This window comes from Corvus kubaryi, unplaced genomic scaffold (genome assembly GCF_017639235.1).
Source record: "Corvus kubaryi isolate FWS band 111438036 unplaced genomic scaffold, C.kubaryi_AGA036_p1.0 134, whole genome shotgun sequence".
Classification (NCBI taxonomy): domain Eukaryota; kingdom Metazoa; phylum Chordata; class Aves; order Passeriformes; family Corvidae; genus Corvus; species Corvus kubaryi.
In genome coordinates this window covers 8,188,744-8,213,177 of record NW_024580668.1, presented here as the reverse complement: position 1 = coordinate 8,213,177, position 24,434 = coordinate 8,188,744, and the positions used below count along the sequence as shown (strand labels likewise).

Below are 24,434 nucleotides of genomic sequence, written 5' to 3'. Positions count from 1 at the left end.
AATTTCCTGCTCCTCACCTGCCAGAGGTGGGAGCAGAGGCACGGCTGTGCTTCTGCAGTGGCTGCTCTCCTGGACTCGGGTCTGTGTGTTGCCTCTGCCTGTATATAGGGGAGCCACAACTTCCTGTCATGTTGAGATGCACTCTCCCCTTGAGGCAGGAAAGAACAAGGATTGCCAGAGACAGCAGAGCAGAAATCAGCTCTGTCAGGGTTTCCAGGTCCTGCTGACACCAGGCTGCCAGTAACAAGGTTTGAGAGGTATTTTTAGCCAAATGGGAAGGGAGGTGCCCTTGGCTTTTTGTTTTCAGCCCCGGGCCAGCACGAACAAGGCTGTGTGACTCTTGCTGTGCCCAAAGCAACTGCCAGAGGCACATTCCAGCCTGATGTTCCCTTGCCGTCTTGGTGATCCACGTGTCCCACAGGATGCAGTGACTTGGTTTGAGAACAAATCCCTTCCCACAATCTGGACTGGGTCGAAGTGACCTGTTACAAAGACATGAGGACTGAAGGGGTATCCCTGAGGCACCTCCTCCCTGCCTCACTCCAGCTGCATATTGGCTGCAGAGCTCCTGGCAGCTGCTTGCTTGGGTGCAAGGAGGTGCCTGGAGATCACCCCACCTCTCAGAGAAGGACACCCTCCCAGTGACACCAGTGCGTGAGCAGGGAGCTGTGCTGAGCTCAGCATGGGCAAGGGCTGTATGAACCCTCTGTGGGGTATAAAACCTTCTGTGGTACCAGTGTGGGAAATGCCCTCCTAAAGGTCTGGTTCTTTTTATTTTATTCCATCCTTTTTTTTTTTTTTTTTTGCCTATCAAAGGCTGGAACTGTTCCTTTTCAGAAAAAAATTTAGTTTCCAGTTGGCTTTTTGGCTTTAGCTGTGTGTTTTCTGGGCATAGTGCAGTTTTTCTCAGCTGAGCCATTGTATGAAGTAATACAGTGATAGACTGTCTGTGTGTGTGAGGCTGTATTGGGAGGCTTTTGTTTTTCTCTCTGCAGTAGGAGCCTGTGCTCTGATTGTGTGCATTCCAGGCTTTATCAGCACTGGGAAGATGTTGCTTGGGATTTAAGGTTCTTAGAGATATTCTTGTTTGGCATTCACCAAATCCGGAGACACGTGTTGGACATGGGCATTTTGTAGACTCCAACAGCACAGCAAGAACTACAACCTGCTTCAATACAAAAGGGAGAGGAGGAAAAAACAAACACAACAAAAAGCTTTTCATACAGTGTTTGAAAAGCTCGCTATTAACTAAACACGTGGCATAAAATGTTCTTCTTGTTGTGTTCGAGGGAGAAGTGAAACAAACTGCTTGAGAAATGCATTCATGGGAAAGATGAGCACTGAGAAAGCTGTCGAAATTAAACAGTCACTTGTAACATCCACATCAACAGGCAGTGCCAGCAGGAAGAGAGGGAAATGGAGTACAAGGTCCGCATCCCAATCAGAGCTGGGGACTGCGGTTCCAGATACGGAGCACCAGCCAGCTGCAGGAGAGATGAGCATAGGTCCTGTCCCTGAGTACCTGGAGGACGAGGGATTAAATGCTGCCTCTTCCCAGGTGAGAAGCACCGTTTGACTTCAGTGGGATGGGTGAATATGAAGCTGGAGTAGAAGTGGAGAAACTGGTGGTGAAGGTTGTGTTGCACAAAATGATGTGAGTGAGCACAGCAAAGCGCTGCTTGCTCCAGCGTGGGATGAGATGGAAGCTGTTGGAAGGTGAAGTCTGTTGTTGCAGCTCTGAGCAGGTTATGGCTGTGGCTTTGGGGGGTGGGTGGACATCCCTGTGCCACCCCCCCAGTCCCCAGCTCCCATGCCAGCCTAGTGCTCCAGAGCCTCCATGGCCTTTGATATCTCCAGAGAGCTGCAGACCCACCTGGATTGGCCACCTCCACAGTCACAGTGAGTGGCAGCAGGGTCAGCCCTGCTGATGTGGCCAAGGCAGTGTGCTGAGCTCTGTCTCCTTCCCTGTGGCAGGGAGAAGATGACAGTGCTCTGTAGCAGGCGTGACAAAGGCATCAGAGTTGTGGTTTGGTTTGTGCCTGGCCATGGGGTACAGGCAGCGTGTCTGTAGCAGACCATTCAGAAGGGACAGAAGACAACCTCAGCAGCAAAGCAATGAGAAGCATAAGAACAGGTTCCCAGTGGCATTACACTGAACACTCCCTGCCATCCTCCTGTCCTCTGGTTGGGCAGGCAGCCCTGTCAGATGTATCCAGGCTTGGGGCTGTCTCCCATCACTAACTGGGTTTTTCTGTGTGGATATTTTTTGCAGATGTCTCTGTTTATGCAGCAGTGACAGAAGTGTGATCAAAACAGGCATGTGCTTATTTGGAAGGCAGAGAAGCTGTGGGGAGAGTGAAGTACCATCTTGAACTGAACAGTATGAAAAGTGGAGTGGAATGCAGGACGTGTTTGAGGTCGGGTCATATGGGAGAACAATGGAAGCAGTTATGTAAAATCAGTTATGCTATTGGAAAGGTATTAGGTGTTGTCATCCCAGTTTCTGTTCCTCTTTCCAGCAGAGCATCAGACTGATTTCTACAATTCAGAGTGGCCAGACCTCTCATTTTCCTTTGCAGTGGGTGAACAGAGAGTGGATGAGAGGCTGCAGTACATGCCAAGACAGTGTCACTGTCCCTTTTGGAGTTGGCTGTGTTCCTGTAAAAGCTCTGCTGCCAGCTGGGAGTTGGAGCAGAAAATGCAGGCAGTCTTTAGTAGTTGGTTTTGAGATACATGAGCTTGTACTTGGCTTTTTGTGAGAGATGTCCATCACCTCTAGATGCAAGGGGGGAAGAGGAAGTCAGCTACATAGGTGCTAGATGGTGGCTGGGTGCAAGTGCAATTTAGATAGCGACTTTTGAATGTTTTTATTTGGCTACAAGTAAGTGCTGTTGTATTTACTCTCTCATCTCCCCATCTGTGAAAGGGAGAGAGCTAGGGAATGTAATCTGGTACTGTATAACATGTTAAACAGTGTGGGAATGCCTTTGTGTGTGCCTCCATCAGCGATGGAGCTGTGTGGATGGACAGGGGCTCTGCCAGAGGCACTCCCATCTGCAGCTGGTGCTGTCCCAGGGCATGGGGCAGAACAGCACAGGGCCATCTATGGTCATCCTTGCATGGAGAAGGTGAGCTGATGTTCCTTAGCTGTGAGCTATGGGGATGATGGACCCACAGCTGGAAAACTGCTCTGCAGCACGTGGAGCACTTCCCCTGTCCTGAACCTCCTGCTAGCCTGGAGCCTGTCCTGCTCTGCTCCTGTCCAATGTGGCCTCTCAGTCCTACCTCCCCAGCTTTCCAGTGTGCTTTGTCCCTACATTTATCTTCCTTCTGTGGTTGGACATGTGACTGAAGGCTTTAATTTATTCACAGCCCTCCTTTTGGTAATTTATCCTTTGTACTCTTTGCTGTCTTGTATTATTTAATTCTGTGAAGCACTCTGGGATTCAGTGTGTGTGAAAGATGCTGTACACAATAACATTATGCTGTATTGTTTGTGATTTGCAGGCCTTCTGGATTTCTAATTCTGATTGCAGTGGTGGTTTGTGTTATTTGTGCTACGGCTGTGCTCGAGGGCCTCAGCTGGATCAGATTTTCCTTCCAGCCCTTTCCCCCAGGAGCTCACATCTCATTGTGCCCTGATTTAATGTTGGCTTGCTTCATTCCATGTGTAATGGTTGGAAATGCAGGACATGCCACATGGATTTGTGGTGTCCTGGTGAAGGCTCAGGACTAAACCTGGTGTCTGACTCCTCATGAGCTGTGGGGTTGCCCTTGGGGAGAAGTGGGAATCATGTCCTCTGGAGGTGGCCCAGCGAGTACATGGGTTCCACCCTCAGGAGGGGCTGTTTGGGGCAGCACTGGAGCAGCTGAAGGAGCACAGTGGAACTGCCTGTGATGGGTGTCTGCTGAGCAGCTGGACACAGTCTGAGCTGGAGGAGCTCATCAGCCTGTTCCTTGTGGGACTGGGAAGTTCAAAATAGGGCAAATCTTGGGGCTGCTGGCATGATGTGCTGTGTTGATGGGGGATGCTGGCTGCTGCCCCCTCCTCTGCTGCCAGGATTGCTGCACCAGTTGCACAGGTTCAGTCCAGATCCTGTGCTTTGTGCCAGGTCTAGCAATTGAGGTGTCTGCACATCTGGCTTACAGCCTACTGTGTGCTGCCTTCCGGGTCTCTCACTTGAGTGGATGCAGGGACAGGAGCAGGAGAGAGGGTAGTAGGTGAGATGGGCTCCTCGAGCAGGGGTGCCCACCTTCAGCTTGGTTCATGCTTTTCCTGAACCTACAGCACTGAAGCTTCCCAGAGTCACAAGTGAAGTTACAGCCCACGATTTCTGTATTGCACTCTTTATCCAGAGCATAAGCTTCCCATCAGAGCAGGTTGTTCCCCTCATCCAAAGTCTGTGCACAGTTCCACTTTATGCACCAAAAGCCACGCTTTAATTTTAGTGGAAGGCTCTGGGCTTGCAGCCTGGTAGAAACCAGGCCTTCCTGTACCATGCTGCAGCACAGGACAAGGAGAGCAGTGATCCAGGGCCTGTGGTGTTAGATTCCAGTACTCCTGGGGCTGGTGGTAAGGGTGGGCTTGGCACATCCAGCTGCTCATGGTTTCCCCCTTTTGCTTGGTCACAGGTACGCCATCGACCGCAGCACCGATGCTGAGAGGATCTTTGACATCGATGCCAAAACAGGTGCTATTGTGACAGGAAAGGTCCTGGACCGGGAGACAGCAGGGTGGCACAACATCACTGTCCTGGCGATGGAAGCAGGTGAGATGGAGGAATGCTGTGTGGAGCAGGGTCTGTGCAGAACTGGAGTGGGGCAGGAGGAGGAATATGGGTGCTGTTATCGCAGGGGGTGGCCAAGACACAAGTGTTAATCAACGCAGAAGTAAAAAAGAAAAATAAATGCAGCAGCACTGAGTCTGACATCTCCCTAGACAACCTAAAAATACTCTTCCTGAGTCGAGCATTAATAAGGGAGCATGGTCGAATAGTATATTTGATGAACACTAATCAAATTTGTGTTATCTCTGCACCATCTCTGCCAGTCATCCCTGCGCAGCTCACTGCCTGCACTCACACCTGCTGAGCAGCACCGGGGGCTCCCGGGGGGCTGCACTCACATCACCTACCTTCCCCAGATCAGTCATGGGCCCTGCGTGGATGTCCTGTCAGCTGGAGCCCTGTGGCACTGGGGGACTGTCAGCACTCACTTCTGCCAGAGCTCTCAGTGTTTGGGACTCATAGATTGTACCTGCACCTGGGTTTGTAGCTCTGGATGCCTTCTGTGTGCTTGGGGGGGTGCAGGCTTGGTACAGAAGGAATGGATGGGAGGTCCTGGCACTGCAGCAGGGGGAAGGGACTGTGGAAGCAGAATGTCCCAGGCACGATGCTGGGAAACAGAAAGGCATTGCCATATTCTTCAGAATTTTCCATATTTTGGATGTGCAAGTCACCAGGGTAGCCTGGGCCCTGCTGTGCTCTGCCTCTGCCCTGCAAGTGGGTACCAGGGAGCTGCTGTGGCTGCAGAACACCTCCTTACCCCTGCTGACATGTGCCAAGGCCTGTCTGTCTGTGGGCAGGAGTCTTCCCCGGGCTTTGCTGTGAGTGTTTCTTTGCTCATTCTTGAGTGTTGAAGCTGCTGTTCATGTTCAAGGAGCCAGGTCAAGGCCTAACTTGGGTCCCAGAGGTCAAATCCTGCCACCCACTCTGGCCAGGCAAGGGTATAGGCCCCATGGCCCAGGAGAGGAGAGGTCAGTGGCCCTGGCCAGACCCCCACTGCCCTGAGGGGATATCTCTGGCTCCGTGGTGCATCCCAGTCTCGCTCTGTGCTGGATGACGGGAGTGACCCCTGCACTGTCTGGCTGTGGCACTGTTGTGAGCCCTGCCTGATCACATCACAGGGAGGGCAGCCCATAGCCGAGCTGTGGCCCGTACTGGGGGCTCCATGGGGAGGCTCTGCAGGGAGGAGGGGATGGCGGCATTGCAGCACAACTCAGCATCCACAGGAAACGTGAGGTGACAAGAATCAGAAGGACAATATTTACACGCTATAGCTAGGATTTTAGAACAAGTCAGTAAATGCTGCAGCTCCCCTCTGGCAGGGAAGCCTGTCAGGCTGGATCGCTTCAAAAGCCAAGGAGACTCTTCAGTGCTCTGACTTCTCCCATGGTGAGCTCTGACTCATTCGTTTTAACTGCCCAGACATTCTTCCCAGTGACATTATCCGTAACGTTTTGTAATCATGAAATATTAATGACTGATATTGAATTTAAAGTACAATTTATGTCTGAATCCTCTGGCAGAAAGGGCAGTTGTAAAGGTACAGCCTTCTGAGTGATGGAGGGGTTTCAGAGCGGGGCTGTGCAGCAGCTGTTGGGATGTGCCTGGTGCAGTGGGATCAGCCATGGCAGTGGGAGCGTGGAATGCAGGGCGGCTGGGAGCCTCCACGCTGGCATCAGCACATCCAGCAGTGCAGTTCCTGGCACACAAGTGTCTGGGCCAGGGGTGCTGGTAGGGCTCTGTGATGCTCACCATGGGCATATGGGGTGCAGCTGGATGCCACAGTTGGACATCACCAACTCCACCAGAGGCAAGTGGTCATATATTCTCTTTCCTCAGTGAGATGCAAATTTGGCAGGAGGAATGGAACAAACCCAAGAAGTGGGAGTCCTGCTGCCCAGGATTGTGCCTGGTGCCTCAGCTCATTGGGACTGGTGGGAAACTGTACCTACTGTATTCCTATGGTGCCAGGGCCCGCTTGATTCCCATGGCACCAGTCACTTGGCCTGGAGTGTGTCACAACAAGATGTGGCATCCCTGTGGCCTCCTCAAGCTGCCCTCCTGGTCTGCTGGCGGGCCTGTCCTGGGCAGGATTTGACCACTGAAGGACAGCCAGCCCCACTGGCAGCACTTGTTCCCACAGACAGCCTGTGGGGCTCGAGCAGCTCCAAACAGGAGCTGTGCCCCGACCCTGCAGAGCCCTGTCTGGCACCCGCTGCTGCTGCAGCACAGACCGTGTCCAGGGTGTGTCCCACCTGCGGGTATCAGAGTGTTTTTGCCCCTGACAGCAGTAAGAAAAGCTGCAGAAGGTGCCCAGCTGTGCCCATGAGCTGTCTGGGCTTCTCACTGCTGGCATGAGGAGCAAGGGACAGCTCTGCCACCCCAGCCAGGAGCTGCCTTGGCTGGCCGGGGACTAGCAGAGTGTTTGGCCTCGCAGCATGGCAGCCAGCAGGAAGCATGGGGGCTGTTCAGCTAATCTAGCCTGGGACCAGGCCAAGCATTCCCACAGATAAATCTTCATCTCCCTCGCAAGCTGTTTACCTTCCTTGGGCTAATATTAGTGATTCTCTTCCTGTTTTCCTCTTTGCTCATGTAAAATGATGAGGCCTTGACTGCTGTGTCCACTGCTGGTAATTGAGATGATAAATCTTCCTGCTGGAGACTGGCTTTAATCAGAGCATTGTGTTTGGATGCAGTTTAATGACTCTCATGCTGCTGAGTTTGGGCAGGACTCAGGAGAGGTGAGAGCCCTTTATATGTTACTTGGCTTAACTGCTGCTTCCACTTTGCTTCCCCTCAGCTGGGAGCCACGTTTTCAGCTCCAGCCTCTGATACAGCCACCTGTCAGACGAGTCATACCCCTGGCATGCCCCTGCTCTGTCCTTGGCACAGCAATCTGGTTTGCAGGCAGGAGCTGCACCAACAGCTACAAACACACCCTGTGCCCCAGAGCTGTGGCATCAGGGCTGGAGAGCAGAGTGGCACATCCCAGTCTTCTGTTCTGCATTTTGTTCTCCCAATTTGCTGAGATAGTGAGGAATAAATTCCACTCCTGCCTCTTCTGACTTCCTTACTAATGTAAAAATTTTGAATTCAGTATTGTACCAATTTGGTCTTGACACAGAAGAGAGGGTTGGATGCTGTGCCCAGCAGTGTCCCTGAGCTGGGCTGCTCCAGGTGCTCCAGCTGCATGTGGCAGCCCATGGTCTCCTGGGCTCTCCTCAGACCCAGAGAAGCTGCTGAGCACTTTTGGGTGTGTGGGGAGGAAGGCAAATGGCATGTGCTGGATTTGGAGCTCCACAGGAGAGGTTTGGGTGTAAATATGCAAAGTGCTTTATTGTGAGATTGTGTGAGGGTCTGGAGGAGTAAGGGCTGGTTCCTGGCACAACAGAAACCACAAGTCCCCTCCTTTCCTGCCACAGCAGGGGTGACCAAGCACTGTCATCCATCCCTGGGAGCTGCTGCTGCAGAGCTACAGCATTGCTGAGCAGTTGCCAAGGGCTGCTCGGTGTCAGTCCTGTGAGCACTCAGCTGTCTGCGACTCAGGGAGAGGGCAAGTTGGTGTTTTGCATCTGAATATTTAAGAGGAGAATATCGTCCTGTTCAGATTACTTACTTACATGATTAATTAAATAAGGAAATACTCTGGGATGTGGATAAAGATTCCCCTGGAGCATCTGACTCTTGGCCTGAGTGTCACCGTGCAGCAGGACTGTGACCATCTCATGCTCCAGAATCCTGTCCCTGCCTGTCCCATCCCTGCCAGTCCTGTCCCAGCCCTGCCTGTTCTGCCATGTGGCACTGGGGCAGGGGTGTCTGGCTGGCATGCCCTGAGCCACGCTGGTGGCTGTGTTGAGGCAGCCACAGATGCAGCAGTGTGGAAGCACTGGGCAGAGCTCCGTCCCCCACACACGGCAGCTCCAGTGGCTCTGAAATAATTCCTCCCCTGTTGGCAAAGGCAGCTGCCAGTCACCAGCCTGGAGCTCCCATACTGCACGGCTGTGCTTCCAGCATCTCCCTCTTGTTCTGTGTATTTTCCATGTCTCTTTCCTCAGTCTTTCCAGATTAATAGCCTTCCAACTCCTGAAGGAAATGCAGAAAAACGGCATGTTTAATTTTAATTTAGGAAAGCGTTTAGGTAGCAGCCTAGCTTTCTCGCTGCTGTCAATCAGGTTTTCTCAAGGCTGACATCAATTAGTTTAAAAATATTGAATGTAATTTTGCCTGACACAACATATTGCAGCCACTGCAAAATATAATTTATTTTAGAAGAAGAAATAATTAAACTAATTTGCATGTCAGTCAGCTGAGCTGGAATACCGAGGAGAGACGCTGCAATGGAAGATGGCTTTTTTCCCTTCCTGTTGCCCTCAGCCAGCACGTGCTGCCCTCACCCCAACCACGAGCCAGGTGCTGCTCACAGAGCCCTGAGAGGGCAGGTGCCTGCAGCACCCACGCCACAGCCTCATCCACCCTCTCTGCTTCTCCTTCTGGCTCTGGGATCTGCCTGCTGAGCCTTTGTTCCTGTGCTGGGGAATTTTGGATGCGTGCCCACAGGTAGAGAAAGCACAGGCCAGAGTTTCTGACCTCGCAGATGTCAATCCTGTGTTAGTTGAGTGCTTTGTGCCTTACATCGCAGATGTGCTCCAACAATCTTAATCGCACTTCTGACCATCATAATATCAGTTTTTATGGCACTGTTACAGAAAATATATTTCAGATATTTTGAAGATAACTTTTTTCAAATACATCCAACCGTTTTTCATTTTTTCCCCTGGTAAATCCAGGTACTGGCTCAGAGGAAGAGGGAAGTTGATAAAGTATTGAGAAACCTTCAAATATACATTGTACAGCCAAAATAAAAAGAAGCTGATGTGTGCCTCACTGGAAAGGTAGACAAGAGTGCAGCAGTTGCCTTTCTAACCTTGATGTTCCTGGACACGTCAAATTTTGACCCCGTCACTGAGGCAGGAGTGAGCATGAGCCTCAGGCTTCAGCAGTTTTTGAAGGGGCAAGAGGAGAGCTTTTGTATGACAGGGTGCATTTAGAAAGGTCACTGTCTCTGAGCTGTGCCCAGGGATGCAGGACGTGAGCCCTGGCTCGGGAGGGGGTCGGTGCGGGTCCCCAGCTCTGTGCCGAGGCGGGTGCATGACCCCGCTCGCGTGCGTGGCTCAAAGCGCTCCCGGCAGCCACGGCTGGAGCTGGGGGAGAGCACAGCCCCGTGCTTCTGCCCGGCTCTGAACACACTGATCATGTCCCTCCTCAGGGGGCTGTGGGAGGTGGTCTCGAAGAGAAGCTGCTTTGCTCAGGGTCACCTGGATGTCCAGACCTGGCACGCATGATCCCAACAGGTCCTGGGGAGGGTTCGGCAGCACTGGGGTTGGCTCCTGCTCACAGCTGGCTCCCACACTGTGGGGCACTAAGGGAGGAACTCGTCCTCTGGGTTACAGTTAAGAAGGGGAAGCACTGGGGTCCTGGGTTCTTCCTCCCTGCAGGCTCTACTTCCTCTCCTCTCTTTCTGCCTTTCCTTGTCTTTCTCTTAGCAGTCCCAGCTTGCTCCAGAGCTGAGCAGCGGGGATGGTTATCCATCTTCCTGTGGGCTGAGGAGGGGGTGATGAAATGCTGTCATCCTCCTTCTAGCAGGAACTGAACCCTTTTTCTTTCCTCTCCTTTGTGGGCATCAAGCGCACACCCCGCCGCCTCCCCGGGCTCCCTTCTCACCCCGCTGCCTCCCGCTTTCTCTCTTCCTGCAAGCAGTTGCAGTTTATTTCACTGCACCAATATGCCTTTTAAAATAACACATAGTTCCAGGCTTTTAGTCACGACTTCTGCCTCCCTCCCCCAAAAACAACTATCTAATCACCAGAGCAGCTGGTCTGGGTGAGAGGGAGTGATAACGTGAGAACCGGGTGAAGGCAGCTCTGGGGAGGGGGCTTAGATTCCTGGCTAATTATGGAGCAGCGCTAAATCTCCTCTCCCCTGGGTCCTCCCCCACCTGATCTGTTGGGGCCAGTATTAATGTTATAGACAAACAGGCAGCAGAACTCCTGCCTGAGCGTGGAGAGAAGCATTAGTTCTGTCACAGGTGCAGCCTCTGGGTAAAACAAAGGAGATGGAGTAAGAGAGAGTTCTCATTTCTGGAGATATATGAGGTGCTTCAGCAAACATCAGGCCCTCCAGAGTGATTTATAATCCTATGGCACGGGCTCCGTCTCCCTCAGCAGTGTGTGTGCAGCTCAGTGATGCTGCAGTGAGTGGAGGTATAAATGCTGCCCTATCCCACGAGCAGAGGGAACCCCAAGGGAGGGGGGGGTCCCCAGGACCACTGCCTGTGGGAAGCTGGGCTGGTGAGAGCCAGGGTGAGAGGGCTGCCCTCAATCTTACTGTGTGACCCCCTCATGCCAGCTGGCGGATGGTGCTGTGTTTAAGTTCAAGTTGCTGATGGCAATAAAAACCCTGGGCAAGAGCCTCATGCCTCAATGGGGCACATTTGATCCTGGGTCACCTGGGCACAGCAGAGGTGGAAGGACAGATCTCACCACCAACCTGTGCCCTTAGTTCATCACAGCTGTTTCATATCCCCAGCTCTGTTTCTCAGACCTCAGATGTTGCTGCCAGTCTCGAGCACCTATGGATCAGGATCCAGGTCAGGGGGTGATTTCACATCCAAGTTTTCTGTCCCATCTTGATGCTGTTTTGCTGCAGCACAGATCCTCACCAGTGGATGGCTGACCCTTATGGCTGGCACTAGCTTTGGGCTGCTCCAGTTTTCCAGGAGTAGATCAGGTGGTGTTTCAGGAGTCCTTGGCACACAGCCCAGTGGTTGGGCTTCTTTTACAGGGTGTAGTGAGGCTGAACCATGCTCTGCAGGTGCTGCTGTCCTGTAGACAGTCTGTGACACAGGCAGGCAGTGGCGCAGTGCTGTGTGACCCTTGGAGCTGGCAGCAGCCACAATGGCCTCTGGACAGATGGGGATGAGGGGGTTTGCTCCCTGATAGCAGCAGTTGGTGCTTTGTCCTGAAGCTCTGCTTCTCCTTCTGTTTCAGATAATCACTCCCAGGTGTCCAGGGCCTCTCTCCGTATCCGTATCCTGGACGTCAATGACAATCCACCTGAGCTCGCCACACCCTATGAAGCTGCTGTGTGTGAGGATGCCAAGCCAGGCCAGGTAGCGAGTGTCCCCCAGCCCTGGTCTTGGGCTGCAGGCAGTGCTCTGGACCAGTGCCAGCCTGCCTATCTGTCCCCTTCTGCCCGAGTCTTCCTGTGCAGCCCCTGTCACACTGGGAGTCACTGCTGGTCCCACTGAGCCCGTCTGCAGGGTCGAAGGCTCGTCCCTCTCTGTGGCTGCAGCCGGCGATGCCACTGGCTGGACCCTGCACGTGGGACCCTGGGAGAGGCTGTGGAGGCAGCACTGGTGCTCACCTCTGCCTTCTCCCCACAGCTGATCCAGACAATCAGTGTTGTGGACCGGGATGAGCCTCAGAGCGGCCACCGTTTCTACTTCACGCTGGCGCCTGAGGCCACCAACAACCACCATTTCTCTTTGCTGGATATCCAGGGTAAGTCCTGCTGTACCCTTGGCCCAGCATCCCTCAGGCTGAGCAGCACCTCTGGCCATGGAGAGGGAGATGGGTTATGGTGTCTCTGTGCCAGCTCTGGGTGCTTCGGGTATGTCGCAGAGCTTCTTGTCAACCTGAAATGGTGGGACTTCCTCAAGGAGGCTCTGCCAGCTTTATTCCTTGCTGCAAGCAGCTACAAAGCTCCTCTTACGCTGTCTGGTTAAGCCTCTGGTATTTTCAGGGCTCTCAGTCCCTTTCTTGATGGGAAATCTCCAACCTGCCTGCAGGCAAGGAGATGATGTGGATTTATAGATGAACACACTCCCATTTTGAGCATTATGATTTATCCCTCTCCAAGGTAAATCCTGGAGCATGGGTCATCTTGGGGCTGCCATGTGGATGGCCAGCCCTGTGCCCCTGACAAATGGGAACAGCTCAAGAGCCCTGGGAGGCAGTGGGGCCATGCTGCAGCCAGCCCACAGCCATGGTGGGTTCTCTGGGACACAGCCTGCAGAGCCTGATTCCCTGTGAGGTGGTGGCTCTGGGGTGCAGTTCCTGTGTTTCCTGAGGCTTATCCTCTCCTTTGGGATGTGCAGCCAAGCAGAGCTGGGGTTCTCTGCATCCCTGGGCTCAGTGGCTCATCCTGGGTGACTCAATGCTGCTGTGAGCGATGGGTTGCCATGCGGGTTCTGCTGGCTGAGCCTGGCTGCTGTTGGGCTTTGCAGGCTGTCAGGTCAGGCTGCACTTGTATGGATAGTAACAATCCAGAAGAGTAGTTACCAGGATGCTTCTTATTTTTGACTCGTGTTTAGGGTGAATTAAGGTGCTCATTGTAACAGTAGGTACAGCAGGGTCCCCTGCAGGTACTGGGACCTTCTCCAGCCACATGTGCATATGCTTGTCACAGGGACCAGCAGACCACATTGAAATTCTTCTTTGGTTTTGGTTTACTTTTGAAACCATTTTCTTTCTCTGCTTTTGCAGCTTTATCCATCAAAAGCCTGGTTTAGTTTGTTCTGAGCTTATCAAAGGAGTCTTCTGCTGACGTAAGATCCTGCTTGCTCAGTTTGGTTCAGCATTATTAGGGATAGTCAAAATAGAAAAGCTTCAGATGTGATGGTAGCCAGGCTGGATATTGCTTTGTGTCCTGAGTAGTACAGCTGTCCCTGGCCTGAGTCCCTCCCCCTCTGCTCCAGGGCAGCTGTTCAGAAGACTTTTGCTTCTTATGATGTAAACAGACTTTAATCCTCAGCAAGATTTTGCCCCACACTCAGCAATTAACTTCTCCCACTTTCTTTGAAGGACCTTACGAAAATGTGCTTGAACATGCTGAGCTACACCTGGGTGTCCATCCCTGCCCAGACCCTCATGAGGCTCCCAGCTCTGGGCCAGCGTGTCTGCCATGGCCAGGTTGCCATCCCAGAGCCACCAGCACTGTTTTGCTCGTCTGGCAGGGCACGTGGCTGGGGGTGTGTATGGGGCTTAGCGGGGGCTGCTTGGCTCCTCGGCTCTGTGTGGGGGTCCACCAGCAGTGGCCCAAGAGCTGGCATTGCAGTAGAAGCAGGACACGTGTGCCACCATCTCCTCTGGAGCTGCTGCTCTCTTGAGTGGGATGAGGCTCTTGTGGCACAGGGTAATTCTTTGTGCTAAACGATCCCTCGAGATTTTTGTGTGGTGTAACACTGCATAAAATGAGTAAAAGCTGGCATCACCTCCCGCCTCCTGCTCTTGGAAAACAAATGTTGTTGCTGCAGGGTTATTCCCAGAGTGTTTGGAGACCCTCCCAATTGCTGAGCAGTGCTGTCTTCCCCAGCAAGCGGAGGTGGCTGCCTGTGCAGATGGAGGCACCCCTCATTCCTAACAGGATGCCTTGGTGCCATCTCCCTCCCTTTGATTTCTGCCCCCTTCTCCCGTCCATTGACTGCCCTGGGTACACTCACCTTTGCCCCTGCTCTCCCAGGTGTCCTTGCTGAATCCTTCCGTGTGTTCCCCCATTGCTTGCCTCTCCTGCATTCACCCCTCTTGCACTTGTCTCTACTCCCCTGTATAAATATCAGTGGTGACAAACTGCTACCACCAGCCCATCTGTTTCTTTGTACAAATTTGTAGCCAGTTTTGAAACGTGATTTATAAATATTGCTTTTGCAGCCAAGGAGTGACACTGATGGATGTCAGCACAGATGGATTCGCTAAGCTCTTGCTTAAATCCTCTCTTTTGCTTTGCACCTACCTCACTTGGCTCCTTCATGGCACCAGAAAGCCACCTCGGGAAGTGACTTGTTCTCAACAGGGTGGGGACCAGCACCCACTCAGGAGCACTCCCGTTGCAGTTGGGCAAGGCAGGAGCACCTGGCATGGTGGGGCTGCTGGGGGGAGCCTGGGGGGCTGTGAGCTGCCAGCAGTGTCAAGGCTCCCTCTGGGGTTCCTGGGTGTGGCACACAGAGCTAAGCTGGCTCTGGTGCTCCAGTTTGGAGACACAAGAACCAAGGGTGTCCCTGCAGGTGACCACATAGCTGAGTTACAGGTGGTTTGCAAGAATTGGGCTTTTGGAAACAGCACTACTGCCTATGGGTGTCTCTCCATGCGTTTTCTCTGTCTGAGGGAGCACTCACACACTTCCTGATTCCTCAGACAAGGAATAAATGTCACCTGTGGTAACAACAGCAATGATCCAGGAAGACGATGCCCATCATATGGAGTGACTAAAGGAAGATACTGAATTAGAGAAGCTGACCACATTAAGATCCAACTGGTGCCATTCCAAAGGCATTCGCCATCCTCTGCTTCCTAACTCGCCTTTTGCTGGATCTTTCTGGCCTGAGAAAATTGATTACAGCAGGATCAAAGGCAATTAAAACCTGAAATCGTGTTCTCCAAGAAATGCTAATTGCGTTGGAAGGGATGGTAGAAAGCATTCAAGCCTGGCAACCTGGAAGGAGTGCTAGGTAATGTGGAGTGACACATGGAGCTACTGACTCCAGGGCTCAAGGGCTCAGCAAGCAGATGTCTGAACTCTCTGCAGGTCTCATTAAGAGCCTGTAATGGGTGATAGAAGATCTGAAAACCCTAACAATCAAAAACACAATGTTAGGATTTGAGGATTGCCTGAGGATAGAGGAAGCCTCCTCCAGCCCCACAGGGATGCCCCTCTCAGCACAAGCAGTGCAGATGCTCATTTGACCCGGGCGGGGGTGGGGTGTGTGTGTAAAAGAGCATCAAATCTCCTCGGGGCTGAGCAAACAGCGAAGGAGAAGCAGTGGTGCTGTGGCCTGGTACCCAGAGAACTCGCGAGAAGGAAGAGACTAAAAGGAAAAACAGGACGTTTCTTCTACCAGCTGTACCAGCTGGGACTGGAGGAGGTCTGCTTCCTTCAGGCAGCTCCGGCAGCAGTGTGCCCGCAGGCCCAGCCGGATGCTGGGTGCTCCTTCCCAGAGCCGGTGCTCCGAGGCTCGGGTACAGCAGAGCAGCTGCTGGAGAAGGGGAAGACAGATGCTCACAGGGCCCTGTGAGTGTGGGAGAGGGAAGGGACATCAAAATCCCTCCTGCTCTTCTAGCGCTGTTTGAGATTGAGTTATGAGAAGGATTTATTAGTTCTGTCTTTGAGGCTGCCAAGAGCCTCTTTGGAGAGGGAGTCTGGGAGACTTAATTATTTTACTACTCCTAGTGACGTTAAGCTACCCACCAGAGCGTATTGCACTTCTAAACTTTCCTCTTAGGGCAGTATTGATGAGTGTCTGTGTGCTCAGCTCACATCAGTTCCTGCCTTGTCCGGTGACCTACCTGCTCCTCAGGTGGACAGAGGGGCCACCTCCTGCCCTGCCGCACAAGGTGATGTGATGTAACACAGGATAATGTCTGCGTGATCAGAGAGAGGGTGACAGAGGAAACCTATGGAGAAAATGTCAATTCGTGCAGCAAGAAGGCAGTGGTAATAGAAGGCTTGGGTTGGGGCACCAGAGGACACTCAGCACAGCCTTTGGAATGGTGTGACTGCAGCAGAAGTTGCAGCTTTGCAGGGACTGGGCAGGAAACCAAGTGTGGAGACCCAGACTCGTCTGTTCAGGAAAGCTGTGGATTAACGTCTGCTCACATTCCAGTGCTGCTCCTGAGAAGCTCTGCTCCTCAGCTCATCACCCCAGAAACGGATTTGGCAGGAAGCTGCTGCGGAGGAAGAGACACGAGGGCTGCGAGGCCAGGGCTGCCTGGGCTGTGCCAATGCAAACAAATCTGCACCAAAACACATCCCAAAGCAGCTGCCATGGGTCAGCTACGTGTAAAGAAACAACGGCACCAAGAGGAATGACAATTGTTTTATAGGAGGTTGCTTTGGATGCATTTTCCAGCATACATGTTCCACAATCAGGGCAAAATTTTCCCAGATCTGTGATAAAAAGGACTACAATCATATGGCAGCAGCACTGCTTCTTTTGGAGTATCTCAGAGGGGAACACAGAAGTCTGTGAGTAACAACCCAACAGAGAAGAGCTCATGGTGGTGGGGAGCAGGGGGTAATGGGCAGGTGCTGGAGGTAGGTGGTCCCTGCCAGGCTGGGCTCTGGCTGTCTAGCCTTGGTGAGCAGTTTCATTGGTGTACATGTGAAATTTCTGTGGATCTCCCTCCTGGAGGAAGGGCACCTGTCACCCTGTTCAGGAGAGAAAACATAGTTTCATGATGTTTAAAATAGTGCTTGTAGTTGTGGTTTTTGTTACTCCCTTGCATCAAGTTTTGGGTCACGGGGCAAACTCTCAGCCCCTTCCTGAGACGAGGTTTCTCTGAGCAGACCTGCCTGTCATGCTGCTGTTAGATTTAAGTACCAGCTTCTTTATTTTGACTTGGTGGGTGGCAATATTTCTTTTTCAGTGGTGCCGGGCTGCCTGAGCTGTCTGGGTTGAGCTGAGGTTGGTGCCTGCTGCTCTGCCACTTGTATGTGCAGTTCCCCTTGATTTCTAGAGACTGTTTCTAAAAATACAGCATGCCTTGTCGCAGGTCGCTAACAGGAGCTGGAGCTGGCTGTAAACAGAAGGGAGTTGCCAGCCTCCTGCTGCATTTCCAGAGAGGTTTGGTGCTACTCCTGCTTTTACACAGTGCTGAAGAGCAGCTGGGAGAGTTCCCAAGCGCTGTGTTCCATCAGCCCCGGGTGAGGGTTGCACTGAGCTGCAGTGGAGGTGCAGGGCTGTGTCCTCGGGGATCCTCTGAGCCAGGATCTGACCCCAATCACAGGCTGGTGACCTGACTGGTGTGACAGTGACAGCAAAGGTGACCTTCCTGGGCTGTGGCCAGAGCCTTGCTCTCTTACAGCACTTTGGTCTGTCCTTTTTGTCCTGTGGTTTTATCTCCACTCGATCCAGGTATCTGAGGCTTACTTTTAGCTGGGCTAGCTAGGAGTTAGTCCTGGCCTCTTGCTGAGATGGTGCCATTAACATTATTTATATCTCCCTGCTATGCTGCAGCAAGGAGGGGGGAGCAGCACCAAATGAGATCTCATTACCTTTGTGCAAACGATTAGCATAACAATAGGGTTTTTTCCTAGCTCATCCTTGGTAGGCCACAGGCAGCTCTCAGATGTTGCTGCCACCACACTTCGTTCAGCCTCCTGTTCCTCCTGACACCTCTGCCCAGTTGCCACGGTGCTGCTGCCACGTGCTGCTCCAGGAGTCTCAGCCACAGTGGCAGGTGTCCTGCAGGACAGGAGACTGTGCTGTGCTGTGCCCCAGTTGCCATGCAGTGCCTCTGGGATCTCCTTCCTGGCTGACCAGTGGATCTTCCCCATCCTGCACTCAGTGCATGCCTGCATCCTGGCTCTCCTCCTGTCCCCACTGTGCCCCATGTGCTCTCCTGCAGCACCCAATCCATACAGCAATTTCCGTGGTGGCAGCAGCCCAAGGGCCAGAGTTGCAGTAGATGTCTTTTCCAGTGGAAAAGCTGATTCCTAGAGAAAGGGGATGGTCTGGCAGAAATCAGGTCTGATGAGGAGAGTCCGTAGACAGCAGCACCTTGCTGTGAGTGGGCCAATCTATGGTTTATTAGATAAAGACTGCAGACAGTCGGCAGCGGCGTGTGACACCTGGCTGCAATTGTCACCTGCTGTTCAGCCCCATCCTGCCCATGCTGCTGCTGGCTGGCAGCCTGCACCACCCCTGAGCAGGGAGTCAATCCCAGTGTCAGTCCCTGCCCCTGCCCTCCCTCCCTGCTCCTGGTCGGCAGCAGCTGCTCCTTGGGTTCATCACTGACACCAGGGCCCTGGAGGGTCCCGTGAAGTGGCTGTGTTAATGGGATCTTAACGAGTTGTGCTGTGCCAGCTGAGCCCCTGAAGCAGCAGGGTGTAAGCAGATGGGGAGGAGGATGCCTGACTTGGCTGGGAGGCTTGGAAGGAGCTCTGCCTGCTCCTTCAGGAGTTACAGAGGATCATTGGGGTATCTGGCCCTCTGGCTGAGGCAGGACCATTCACCCATGGCTCTTGGCTTTGGAAGCAGTGTCTGCTCTTGCAGTCTCAGTGCCACCTGCAGACCCTGTCTGTTCTTGTGTACATGTCAGCAATTGATTTTTATCCTGATTCTGACTCTGTGCCACTCTCAGAGGGTCTTTTGGAAGTTTTTCCCCGCTCTCTGTGCCACCCGCGTTGTTTGTCAGCGTGGTTCAGACAATCATGTGCTGCTGCTCCTGTGCCAGACCCACTCCCATGAGGTGACAAAGGAGATGCCAGGCTGGCCCTGAGGTGCTGCTGGCAAAGGGGAACGTGCTGGAGTGGAGCTGGCCATGTTCAGGCACTCAGACTGCAGAGGGGCTGCCGTGCCAGGGAGCCATGAGCTGGGTCCATGAGATGGAGGAAGGGGAAGCCCTAGGCTCTCTCAGGATAGCTGCTGGAGGTGGTGCAGGAATAGCTGCTGTTCATCCAGAGCACGGAGGAGTTCATGGCAGGTCCTGCAGGCTGATGTGGGGGTGACTTTGCTGCGGTTTTGCTTGTTCCCTGCAGACAACACAGCAGCGGTGCACACACAGAGAGTGGGCTTCAATCGCCAGGAGCAGGATGTGTACCTGCTCCCCATTCTGGTGGTGGACAGCGGCCCCCCAGCCCTGAGCAGCACAGGGACTCTGACCATCCGTGTCTGCGGCTGCGACAGCAACGGGGCCATCCAGTCCTGCAACAGCACAGCCTACGTCGTGTCAGCCACGCTGAGCCCCGGCGCCCTCATCGCGCTGCTGGTCTGTGTCCTCATTCTGGTTGGTGAGTGCCTGCCTGTCCCCCAGGTCCTTCCTGTCCTGTCCCAGCTCCACTCCATCAGCATCACATGAATGTGTGCAGGCAGGTGCTTGAGCACAGTGCTGTGGGCACAGAGCAGGCTCCTCTGCCTCGGTCTCCTCCCTGGTAGCTGCAGCATGGGGGCATGAACCTCAGCCCCTGTTGGGGGGAACCAGTGGGGAAGCTCCCATGTTTGCCACAGCTCCTGCATGCTGGGCTCCACACGGCAGCCAGAGCAGAGCTCCCCGTGCCAGGCAGGTGTGATGCTGCCCAGCAGAGCCTGGAGAGCTGCTGGCTCGCTCCCTGCCTGGACGGGCAGGAGCCAAGAGCTGCTTGCCAGCTGCCATGCTGTACCGACAGCAGGCGTCTCACAACAGATGGAGGGGGGGGTGTGCTCCCAGCATGTGGGCAGGGGTGGCAGGTGTGGGGCACACAGGTGTGCTCTTACCTGAAAAGGTCAGCGTTAGAGCATGTGTGAGTGTGTGGGCAGGACGCAGAGCTGGGCTGCAGTCAAAGCAGAGTGCTGCCCAGGTCAGGACCTGTACCTGGGAATGCTGCTGCCTGCCACACTGGCACAGCTTCACTGGGCACGGGGAGTGTGCGCTTGTGTGGGAAGGGGCTCTGAGCGAGGGGTGTTGCAGTGCCCTCAGGTTTAGTGCTGGACAGTTGATGGATGCAGCTGCTGAGCGCCCTCTCTGGCCCCAGGGCTGGTTCCTGGCTGGCTCTAAGGGCTGTCCAGACACCTGCAGGAGCCAGTGCATTGTTTGGTGAGGTCTCCTCTCCTTGGCACAGCTCCACTCCCTGGCTACCGCTGCATCTCTGTTCAGAAAACCCTTTCCCACAGGGTGCACTTTACACTGGTTTCATTTTCCAACGCAGTGCAAACAAATTTCTGCCTAATTGCCCAAACGAATAAAGTGCACATCGATGCTTTAAAGGTGATGGGCTGAATGGATGATGATCCAGGACACAGCTGCAGCTCGCTGCTCAGGCTCTGTGTCATCTGCTCCACATTCACCCACCCAACATTTGGCTGCTACTGTGAGTCATGCACCCCCTTTTCCTACTCATCTTCTGCAGAACCCATCCGTTTGTCTGCCCAGCTGTGTGTTTATCCATCGCTTCCTGGTGGTCACGCTTCTGGCAAAGGAAGCTCCCAGTCTGCCCTGGGGCCCGGGCAAACCTCCCTCCAAGCCAGTACGTGGCACGGCTGCCGCTTGATGAGCCTGGCTGATGGGAACCGTCTGGCATCCCGGCAGGGCTCCCAGTGCCGGGAGGTGCTGTGCCTCCACACCTGCCACCAAGCAGGGCTTGTCCTCACCCTGCAGGAGCACAGCTTCCCTGAGACTCTGCACCCATCTGACTGTCTCTTCCTTTCCCAGTGCTGGTCCTTCTGATCCTCACGCTGAAGCGACACCACAAAAGCCACCTGACCTCTGAGGATGACGAGGACATGAGGGACAATGTCATCAAATACAACGATGAAGGGGGTGGTGAGCAGGACACAGAGGCCTATGACATGTCAGCCCTGCGCAGCCTCTACGACTTCAGTGAGATCAAAGCTGGTGATGGAGGTGGGGGGCCAGGAGAGGGGGCCCCGGGCAGAAACCCAGCCTCCGAGCTCCATGCCCTCCCGCAGTGGGTGCAGAGCCCAGACCTGGACTTCTCTGTGTTCAGAGACTATATCTGCAGGAAGGTGGAGCAGGCGGATGAGGACCTCTCTGTGCCGCCCTATGACTCATTCCAGACCTATGCCTTCGAGGGCTCGGACTCCCCAGTGCCCTCCCTGAGCTCCATCAACACCTGGTCCAGCGGCTCAGAGCAGGACTTCTCCTACCTGGGGGGCTGGGGGCCACGTTTCCGGCAGCTGGCAGCGCTGTACGCGGGGCGCAGGGGCGAGGAGGACAGCGAGGAGTCCTAGCTGCCCCTCCAACCCCGCGGGCTCTGGGCGCCTCCTGGACTGGGGCTCCACGCCGGGAGCTGCCGCTCGGGAATCGTGTGCCCCTGGGCCAGACTGGCTGCCGGCAAGAGGCAGCACCGTGGGCACCGGGCGACTGCTCCTCTGCAGCTGCCTCCGGCTCGGGTGGGCTCTACACCCACAGGGGGAGGCTGAGGAGCCCAGAGGAGCCACTGGGGTGTCCTCAGCTCCTCAAAGCCAGTCTCCATTAAAGCACTACGCATTAACTTAAGAAGGAGAAAATCTAATTCAAGAGGGTTTGGAGAGGGTTTCTCCCCCACAAATTATCATTTAAATAGATCTGTTCGGTGATCCCCATCCAGGAGAGGAAAAGCAAACCGGGAGCCTTTTGTTGTCTAAATTGTTTTTGTCACTTGAGTCAGAGCATTTAAAGAGCTTTGATTTCTTTAAGAGCTTTCCTTGCAGAGGGAAACAAGCTTTTAACTTCTGTTCAGATTTTCCCCTCCTAAGTTTACTTGCTTTTTGAAGTCTTCCTTCTCGCTGCTCCCCGTGGGGCTCTCGGCTGCCGGCATGGTGTTGGAGGGAGGATGCCACGCTGGGATCACATCCTGCACAGAATGCCCGCTCACCTCAAACCAGGCTTCCCTCCAGTGCAGCAATTGCTTCACCCCTGTCTTGCGATCACAGACATGCTGGTGATATGAAGGGGATCCCCAACACTCCCTGCAGAGCAGACATTGTCTGTGGAGTCCTGGTGTGCCCCACAGCCCCAGTGACAGACAGGGATGGTCCCACCTGTCACCGAGGTGCGATGCTGTGGCCTGAGCCACAGAGCAGCTGGGGCGCGCTGTTGGAGGGGCCCAGAGCAGCACCCCCAGGTGGGCTCTGCCAGCTCCTCACACAGGATCTGGGGTTTGCAGGGCTCCCAACCAGGCACTGGCTGTCGCCAAATGGTGTAAGGACATCAGTGCTCCCTGGTCCACAGTGGATGGGGGAGAGCTGCATTCCATGGAGGACCTTGCTGCAGGGTGCAGGAGAACCCCAGCCCCTGGCTGGGAGGAATAATTCCTGCTTGCACCCAGCTGGCAGCAAAGCATTAACATTAGCAACAGAACAGCCATTCCCAGGAGACATGTGTGAGGCCAGAACCTGCTGGCACTGCTCTGGGGCTGAGCTGGCTGCAGGCTGGGCAGCAGGTCTGTGGCACCTCGGGGTACCCACGGTGTCCCCACCCTGGCACAGTATCCTGCAGCAAACCAGCATGAGCTCCCTGTGGGACTGCTTTTGCATGTAATCCCTGGGTTTGGGAGGCAGGTCAGGAAGGTGCCAGTGGGATGTGCCATTGCTCCTCAGGCTGCAGATGATGCTGGAGGAAAGCACTGGGTGCCCAGTACCTTCCCAGCCTGCCAACTACCACAGAGAAAACTGAACAGCCTGTAGCGTGATGTCCTCACACAGCATCTCAGGCCGTCCTGGCTGGTGCAGCTCCTTATCTGTTCATGTTGGGAAAAAATCAATTATATCATTGATAGGTAACCGATACAGTCTCCCAAGGCCTGACACATCCTGGGCTTGTCATTGGGTTTGTCCTTTTAGTTTAACCACAGGCACTGTTTTCTCTCCTCGGAGACGGTTTAACTGTAAATGTACATGCGTGTCCATTTTTTTACTGTGTGTTGCTTCCCGGCTGCTGGCTGCAGCACGAGACCCGGCAGCAGAGAGGGACAGGACCTGTCTTTGCCACAGTGCCTGCCCTCGGCTGCTCCTGCCCACTGCCACCACGGCCCCTGTGCAGAGCCCCAGCTTGGCTCATACTGGCACCAGGAGCTTCTCGCTCCTCAGGGCCTCTCTGGTCCTGCCGAGGAGGCGATGGGTGCTGTGGCTGGCACCTGTGCCCAGCGTGCTGCTGGTTCACTGTGATGATGCTGGGGACACAGCAGGGCCCTCGAGTGCCAGCTCTGGCCACGCCGTCTCAAGCAGGTGACACCCCGCACCTCCAAGCAGGAGAACGGAGAAAGCCCTCTCTTTCCTCAGGAACGTGTTCGTGTTTTCCCTCTGGGCTGCAGAGCCATGCCCGGGCCCCTCCGGCACTGGCCCTTCCTCCAGCCAAGTGTTGTGCAATAGCAGGGCTCTGTCCTAGGAGATGGGGTCTGACAGGGTACGTGTTTAGCAACCCTCCCAGCGGGTTCTCCCCCATCCCTGCCCGGCCCGTGCTCCCCGGCGCACATGCACGCACGCTTGCGTTTTAGTTCCTATCCCACATGTAAATACGGGAGGAGCGCGGTGCCGAGCGGTCCGGCCGCGCCGCGCTGCCCGCACCCCCTGCCCGCCCCCGCAGGAGGAGCCGGCAGCTGCCACCGTGTCTGATGGAGTCACTTCGGTTCTGTTTCTCTACCCAAATGAAATTAGAAGGTTGATTTCCTCACCCTTGTTATTTTTTCAAGGTCTTTCTGGGCCCTGGAAATAAATTATTTCCTTGTCGTCTAGCCTGAGTCTTATGTGCCTTTTTTGTCCTTTTTCCTTTCCTTACGTTGCCCCGTCATTGTGGTCCCGTTGGTGCCTTCCCCGAGGGGCTGGGTGGCTGCCTGAAGCAGGATGAGTCGTGGCACAGCCAACCCCCGCCCGAAGCATGCTCCCACTGGCAGGATCTCTTGCTTCTTCCCATTTTTCATTGAAATGCTCATCAGAAAAAGCTTCTTCAAGAGAAGGGTCATTTTTTCTCTCTGAATTTGAAGAAAACTGAAAAAAAATGCCCTTGGTTTTCTCTATCCTTTCAGGAGAAAGTTGGGTTGTGCTTTGAGCAGCCCAAACTATTCCAGGATTTTATAATTCTTCTTTGCTTCAGTGTAGCTGGGCGTTGTCAACAGCTTTGGTAGCTGACCCATTCTCGTTTTGGTGATGCTGTGTGTTACAGCAGCGTTCAGCCACTGGCA

The 24,434-nt window shown here is 54.1% G+C and overlaps 1 protein-coding gene across 1 annotated transcript in view; it reads left to right on the top strand.

Moving 5' to 3' along the window:
- The window catches only part of CDH22 (cadherin 22), a 76,632-nt gene extending 52,645 nt beyond the window's left edge, over window positions 1–23,987 (top strand). Inside the window, exons 8-12 of the mRNA XM_042049127.1 lie at window positions 4,633–4,769; window positions 11,831–11,952; window positions 12,226–12,343; window positions 19,317–19,568; window positions 20,966–23,987. Of these exons, the coding sequence (XP_041905061.1) occupies window positions 4,633–4,769; window positions 11,831–11,952; window positions 12,226–12,343; window positions 19,317–19,568; window positions 20,966–21,504 (1,168 nt within the window). The 3' untranslated portion in view covers window positions 21,505–23,987. The remainder of the gene's footprint in view (window positions 1–4,632; window positions 4,770–11,830; window positions 11,953–12,225; window positions 12,344–19,316; window positions 19,569–20,965) is intronic.
- The last annotated feature ends 447 nt before the right edge of the window (window positions 23,988–24,434 follow it).